The sequence below is a fragment of the Monopterus albus genome, unplaced genomic scaffold (assembly GCF_001952655.1).
Source record: "Monopterus albus unplaced genomic scaffold, M_albus_1.0 scaffold288.1, whole genome shotgun sequence".
Lineage (NCBI taxonomy): Eukaryota > Metazoa > Chordata > Actinopteri > Synbranchiformes > Synbranchidae > Monopterus > Monopterus albus.
This window is the reverse complement of record NW_018128168.1, coordinates 347,656-355,070: the sequence shown is the minus strand read 5'-3', so window position 1 is coordinate 355,070 and position 7,415 is coordinate 347,656. Positions and strand designations below refer to the sequence as shown.

General features: G+C 40.5%; 1 protein-coding gene across 1 annotated transcript; it reads left to right on the top strand.

Moving 5' to 3' along the window:
* The first annotated feature begins 1,041 nt into the window (after positions 1-1,041).
* Positions 1,042-7,237, top strand: fbxl18 (F-box and leucine-rich repeat protein 18). The gene is made up of 7 exons (XM_020622746.1): positions 1,042-1,194; positions 1,823-2,020; positions 2,122-2,471; positions 3,416-3,551; positions 3,658-4,736; positions 6,417-6,635; positions 6,731-7,237. The coding sequence occupies exons 1-7, from the start codon at positions 1,153-1,155 to the stop codon at positions 6,885-6,887; spliced, it is 2,181 nt and encodes a 726-aa protein (XP_020478402.1). The 5' UTR covers positions 1,042-1,152; the 3' UTR covers positions 6,888-7,237.
* The last annotated feature ends 178 nt before the right edge of the window (positions 7,238-7,415 follow it).

Below are 7,415 nucleotides of genomic sequence, written 5' to 3'. Positions count from 1 at the left end.
TTTCATACAGTCTAAATTGTTAAAATTCTTTGATTTAGTGGAATATAAGACCGCTGTGTTTATGTATAAAGCCAGGAACGACTTATTACCTGGTGGAATCCAAAAGTTATTTGATGAAAGGGAAGGGGGATATAATTTAAGGGGTCAGTTAAATCTAAAAGTTCATGCTATACGTACAACCAAAAAAAGATTTTGTATTTCCATAAGTGGGGTCAAATTATGGAATAATTTAAGTGTAGACATGAAGAACAGTACTATAATTGAGGAGTTTAAATATAAATATAAATGTATGTGTCATTCAAGATATATGCAAGAATACGAGATTTAATCAAGAATGCATGAAGGAAACACTCTTTAAATTTTCTGTGTATTACTTGTTTGGTGAAGAAGAAAATTACCTATGTAGAGATACTGCTTGCAGCCAATGATGCATGAAATTTTTTGTATTAGATGATGTTATGGGGTAGGACTGGATAAGTCTGACTTCTTCCTACTCCATTCAAGCATGTACTAGGTATAAGCAAACTGATTCTGGATTAGCATTGGTTGGATTTGTGTAATTATGTGTGTGTTGATGTCATTTGTTCTGCATGTTTGAAAGAATAAATCAAATCAAAATAAAGCACCAATGTATTAGACCTGCATCTTACAATACAAAAAACGTTTCAGAGTCTGCATTGTAATCTTGCAGCAATAAAAAATCCATTAATGTTGAAAATATTACTTTTATGTCACAGGAGTATGCGCACAATTTGTCGATGTTCTTTTTACCTATCTCCTTTTAAACAAATCGCTGTATGTTTTAAATAGCCTGGGATATGGGAACTATAGCTATAGTGTACTTAATGCTCCTCTTCTGTTCTTTTTCCATATTCATGGACCTTCTCTATTTTTTGGCACTTAAGACGTTTTTCACTTTGCTCGGAGACATGGTAATTTCATTCAAGGAAAAAGAAAAGCAAAACAAAAACAGCTGAACCGAACGGGACCGGACGAAAATATGTCCGTCACTGAAAAACCTCCGTCATTGTGCAACAGCAAACGTCTTCCGTCCTGTCAACGGCTGCTTTTGATGCTGTTTCAATGTAAAAGCAGGTTTGTCTCAGCATGTACTGCTCGCTGGCTGGATGAATATTTAAAGTCCCGCTAACTATGAGTGGGACTTCTGATAACATGGATCGACAAATTGTGCAGGTTGGTGAACCGAAACACCTTAACAGCATACTATTATTTTCTTAAGGGTAACGCTGATGAGAGCAACGGAACTAGCTAATGTTAAAGCTAAATAACATTAGACCAGGCTTCACCCAAATTTCATTTAACGCCAACTTTTTCAGCCACGTTTGGTCAGTAGGAATTGATAAACTGTCTCTTTGTCAGGCCTGCTAATACACATAAATATTAATTTATAGTTAAGTTGTCAGACAGAGACACATTTTCTGGCGATACTACTAATGGAAGCACGTTTAACAGTTTTACATTGCTATTAAGTGTCTTGTATCAGGATATAAAAAGTTATACTATCATTGAAACATTATATTTACTTTCTAATTATTTGTATTTTCACAACCTAAAATGTAGCAGCACGTTGAAAATTGATACTGTGGAAGCAGTGTTTTGTAAAACCTTGTAGTGTAGTACTGAATGTTACCAAATCATAATAAAACTATGGTTTTAATAAATCATTTAATAATGCTGCAACTGTAGGTGATAAATGAGATGTATCTAGTGTAAGAGATGCCAAGGTCATTACTGCAGTAATGACTAAAAAGTGTTTACTTTTGCTAAATCTAACCATTACACTGTTTGTCATCTGTCTCAGGCTCTATGTGATGAGGACACAATGTCTTCTATGTCAGTGGGAATGTCAGATTTGTCCGATGAGATCCTGCTGTGCATTCTCCGCCATGTTCCAGTGTGTGACCTGCTGCTGAATGTGGCAAATGTCTGCCACAAGTTACACACACTATGCCACGATAAGACACTGCTCACAAACATCAGCCTGTCTGAGGAATATCTGGTAAAATAATAATAGTCAATTTGAACTTTTTCAGGACTTTGAATACATGTATATTAACAGATGGAGACATTTAGTAAAATCTGACTTATGTTTCCCTTCAGGCTGATGACTTACAGGTGCGGCGCATATTGAAGCAGCTAGCCAATCATGTGCAGTCTCTCAGCTTGAATGGCTGCTACTGGCTCTCTGGCTCGACCATGGAACATCTGGCTCGCTGCAGGGCAGTGACTCACCTTGATGTCACTGGCTGTCACCTCACTTCCCTCCGTTTGTCCCGTCTTCTCTCCTCCCTCTCCTTACTCAGATCACTTGCTTTTGATGTGACGCCGGGCTTTAACTCAGCTCAGCTTAGTTCAGAGGCAGTGGATTCACTGAGCCGCTTGTCAGAACTCAGACAGACGCTGTTGACGCCAAGTTATGGTGTGGTCCCATGCTGTGCTCAACTCCGCAAGTAAGAAACTGTCACATTTCACGTGAGACTTGTTTTCAGAATACACACTTGTTTTTTGACACACACTGCGCTATATTTACTGTTATCCATTTTAATAAGACTGTTGCATTTAGGCACCTTGTGTCCATAGAAATGTCAAATTCCTAAAAATGAGCAGAATAATGAAAGATCCATTTGCACCAGTTTTTACCAACAACACCTAGAACTACAATTGACAGCCAATCTAGGGGCTGTGTTAGGCTGTATGTAGGCACAGTGGTTAGCCGGAGGTAAATGCTAACATGTCTTTATTTAGCATGTTTGCATGCTAACATTTGCTAATTGACAATAAAAACAAAGTACACCTGAGGCTGATGGGAGTGTAAATTGTTTCATGTAGAAATTTGGTCATAAATTAAAAAAATTAGACCTGTTGACAGCACTAGATGGAAAGATAAGGTAGCCCCAGAGTTATTACAGTCCACCCTGATGGGATGTGAATATCCGTACCAAATTTCATGTCAATCCATCCAGTCAATGTGGAGCAACTTCTTTAAAATCTAGAGGTGTCAACCTCATGGTGTTTAGGTGAAAAGTCAGAGATCACCCAAATCAGTAGGATTTATCCTCAGAGAGCCATCAATGTCTACACAAAATTTCATGGCAGTCCATCTAGTAGTTTCTCAGATATTTCAGCCTGGACAAAATGATGTAGCCACCCAAGAACTATGGCACTAGACTGGATAAAATGCTTCATTTGCTCACGTAGTGCTGTTTGACTGGTGATTCTGTCAGGTCTGAAAACAGCCATCTTAAAGCATTTGGTCCATTAGCAGAGTTTAGCAGCACTTCATGACAGGTGTGTGCATTCACATTGTTTTTGCTGTACAAGATATTAACTGAGTACAAAGCTGTTTTACTGCTTCAGTGCGGAAGGTGTGTTTCTGTTCGTGTTTGTGCTGCAGGCTGATGCTGCAGTTTGACATCTCAGATGTGACCAGAGAGGGTGTCGGTGTTTCCTGTCAGTTAATGGTGGGTCAGAGCAGTGTGCCACATTACCAGCAGCTGGAGAAGTTCACTGCCAGGTTGGCCCCTGGAGAAGTGAGTTTGTCTGCAGTGTGTATGTATATGAAACTTATTCCATGTATTTGCAATATACCCTGTAGTACTGTCAGTAACTACTATATCTGTGTATTGATGGCCTTAGGTAAACCAGACATTGCTCCTCCTCTACCTGGCTGTATTCAGTGTTCATGTTCCAAAGCGCCTCCAAGTGTTTATTGTGTCGATTCCTGGCCCAAACCCTGCTCACTGGCCTGCTGCTCCTTCACTGGCCCAGAGCTTGGGTCAACAAGGTGACCTGGAGGCTCTGCAGCTTCCTCGCTCCTGGCTTGATTCATTGTCACTAAAGAGAGCTCTGCAGGGAAACAGTCCAAAACACCTCAGCTTCAGCCGCTGTCCAGCATTATGGCCACAGGTGTTTCAGTCGCTGCTGGAGGGAGGTGTCAGAGATGCTACACAGCTGATCAGCATTAACCTCAGCGGGATCAACCAAGTCCTTTACTCAGAGTGTAGGAGTGTGGAAGATCATCTGGTTCCTGGGACCATAAGCCAGTTGGCAGTCTGTTGTTCAAACATTAAACATCTGAATCTGATGCACACACACTATCATCATGAAAACTCACCCGGGGTGGGTGGAGAAACACACCTGTGTGCTAGCTTGGCCAGATTCACACACCTGCGTGCTCTCACTCTGCCTGCCTGTGCTCTGTTAGATGGCTTAAATACCCATCACACAACTACAATTAACACATCTCCCTCTCCGTTGTTCCTGGGGTTAAAGAAAGCTCCACGTGTGGGGCTCCAGAATTACAAGCCTGATTCAGAGTCACCTTTGTCAGGAGACAGCACCTCAGGGCTTGCTCAGCTCATTTCTGGCTGCCCTTTTTTAGAGACCTTAGAGATCATTGGCCCTGGTTTTGTCTCTGGTTTGCCTCGGCTTGAGCCTTGCACTCGTGCCAGCGTGGAACCTCGTGGTATGTGTGTGTGGGCTCGAGGAGTTGGTGATATGCACATAGCTGCTCTTGAGGCTTTGCCTCGATTACATCGTTTGACCCTGGCTGGGCTTCCTGGGGTCTTAAGGGGGACGGGGCTGGTACAGCTGGCCAGGAAGTGCAAAGACCTGCAAATGTTATCCCTTGCCAATATGGGATCACTAAAAACCATGAACTACACTCCTGCCTTGCTGGACACACTAAAACAGTGCCCACAGCTACAGGAACTCAGGTGAGAGAATGGCTTTGTGCACCGTTCATTTACAATGTATAATTTGACAGTGCTCAACAAATGCATACCTCCATTAAGGGCAACTCAGTTACCACTACATCTAAAAACAATATTCCCATGATAGTTTGACCCTCATAATATGATTTCGTGACCATGAAAACCTACTGCTGCATTTGGAATGACGCTGATATCATTGAGTTTGAAAGTTATTCAAGACAAACGGTAGACACAACAGACATTCACTCATTGGTTTAGGGGTAAAATGAGGACCTTGGTGAGTCAACCACGGGCAAAGTGGTGAAGACGTCGCATTTCTGCTCATACAGTCTCCACTACTGGCTGATTGATGCAATATGGACTGATACCTCATGTCCTGTGCTCTCCCTCTGCCCAGCTGAGAGTGTGTGTGTAAACAGAAACTAGGGAAAATACAGAACAGCACCAAAATGTATGCAATTGTTCCGTGGGCCATGCCCTACTTCTCCGAAAAATGTTTCAGAATCAGAATTAGCTTTATTGGCCAGGTGTGTTGGACACACGAGGAATTTGACTCAGGTACATCGGCTCTCAATGTGCAAAACAGTAAACCAGCATAAGGCTGTGTAATATAACAAAATAGCAGTATTAACATCAACAAACAGTGCAAACAATGCAGAAAAAGCAGTATAAACAGACAGTAAACAATGCAGACAACAAAGGAATGTTCATTTAAATGAGATAAATAGGCATAAAAACAGAGTATTTAAAGCTAGAGACCTGTATGAGTCTGTATAATCTGTACAATGTATATATACACCGGTATTGCACTGAGGGTTATTGTCTAATCATACTGTCGTGGGTTAAGTGTTGATCAGAGTGATGGCCTGAGGGAAGAAACTGTCCCTGTGCCTGGTTGTCTTAGTGCACAGTGACCTGTAACGCCGTCCAGAGGGGAGGAGTTCAAACAGATTGTATCCGGGGTGTGAGAGGTCTGCAGTGATCCTCTCCGCCCTCCTTTTGACCCGTGTTTATCAAAATCCATTCATTACTTTTTGAGTAATCACAGCCCTCGCCTTTGGTGGAGGTAATTAATAATAAATAAAACCCCACAGTAATAAGCACTAACCATCAGATGGATTCTAGATTCATAAATACTATTATATGACATTGTAGCAAACAGTTTTTCCTTCTTTTCAAATGAAGCATGTATTATTAATTAATTCTAATATTTAATTGATTATTTGAATTAATAATTTTATCCTAATATAAGTTTTTCTCTGCTGAGTATTAAGTAGATTCAGAAAAATCAAATGCCTGGCTAACTTTGGAGGAATGTCAAGAATCCAGCCATTATCTCCGAGTAGTTTTTGTTTGGTGGATCTTTTTCTTATAAACATCTCTTTTACTATGATGCAAGACAAATTTTGTAATTTTGTTGTTGTTGTTGAGGAATTATAAACCTATTAACATATTCTCACCAATTTTTTATCATTTAACATTAGCAAGTTGTTGTATTTAGGTAATTATGGGAACCTGCAAACCATATAGTCAGGACTTACTATGTAGTTTTTTTCAGTTTTTGTCATGATACGTGGTGCCTTAAACTCACTACAATATGAGGCAATGCAGCAGTTATTTTAGAAAAAAATCTATTATCTTTTAATTTGTATAATTTTTTTTTATTGTGTGTCACTTTCTTAGGTTAGAGCAGCCCTACCTGAATGCCGGTGCATCATTCTTTGACGCCCTGTCCTGCTGCTCTCATCTGCAGCGTCTCTGCCTTATTTCACGCAGCGGCACCTTTGACCCGTCGGCCACAGAAGCCTTCATGGAGCGATGCTGCCACGTTATCATGTGCCACATGTTCATGGGTGGCACTTTGGTGGCTTGTCGCACATTGCAGAAAACACTGCTGGACAGGTCAGTGTTTGTGTATATAGACATGCAATACATCAAACATTTAACGGTGAAAGAAATCTCATATTCATCCTCTTTTGTCTCTTTCTCTCTTTTAGATTTTCAGCCAAGCGTCCAGCCCTGAGTGTGGTCATCTATCCGTTACAGCACGAAGACCTGCCCTCTGTCATCAGAGATATACCACTCACACTGCTGGATCGGATAACTTTGTTTCAGAGCCATGTGGCTCAACCACCACATTTATCACCATTGTGACATCACTAGAAAACTTCACTGTTATTGGTGCTCAACAGCTGAGGTGCACAAATGAAAAAGACTGATCATGTGACTTACAGTGATTACACTACATTAATAATGGGTTTTTTTGCATTTACATGACTCAGTAATGATGGTCTTCACATGCTTACGCCACAGGGAGGTCAGAAGTCAGGGTCAGCTATAGACTGATGCTGTAGAGCTGGTAGGTATTTTTAGTTCAGACATTTTATACTTTGAGCAACTGGGGACTTCAGTTGTGACATCACAGTCAAAAATCATTTCTGCTATTTTGAGAATAAGTGCCAAATATATAAATTAATTGATATATTTGTTCGGAAACTTTGTAACTGAGCCATGAACCAAATGTTGTTGTAATAAATTTCAGATTCATTATTTTAAATTTGTGTCTGTGGACCAGTGTCTTTTTTTCACGTTGTTATTTTTTAAATTATCAGAACAGATACACATCAGTAATTTACTGTTGGTGGTGTGACCCACTTCCCACAGCAATTTTCATGTACACTG

Excerpts from the sequence above, each read along its gene's own strand:
- fbxl18 (XM_020622746.1), top strand. The coding sequence starts at position 1,153 with ATGAGTGGGACTTCTGATAACATGGATCGACAAATTGTGCAG. Across the intron at positions 1,195-1,822 it reads TGGATCGACAAATTGTGCAG|GCTCTATGTGATGAGGACAC; the intron begins GTTGGTGAACCG and ends CATCTGTCTCAG. Across the intron at positions 2,472-3,415 it reads TGCTGTGCTCAACTCCGCAA|GCTGATGCTGCAGTTTGACA; the intron begins GTAAGAAACTGT and ends TTTGTGCTGCAG.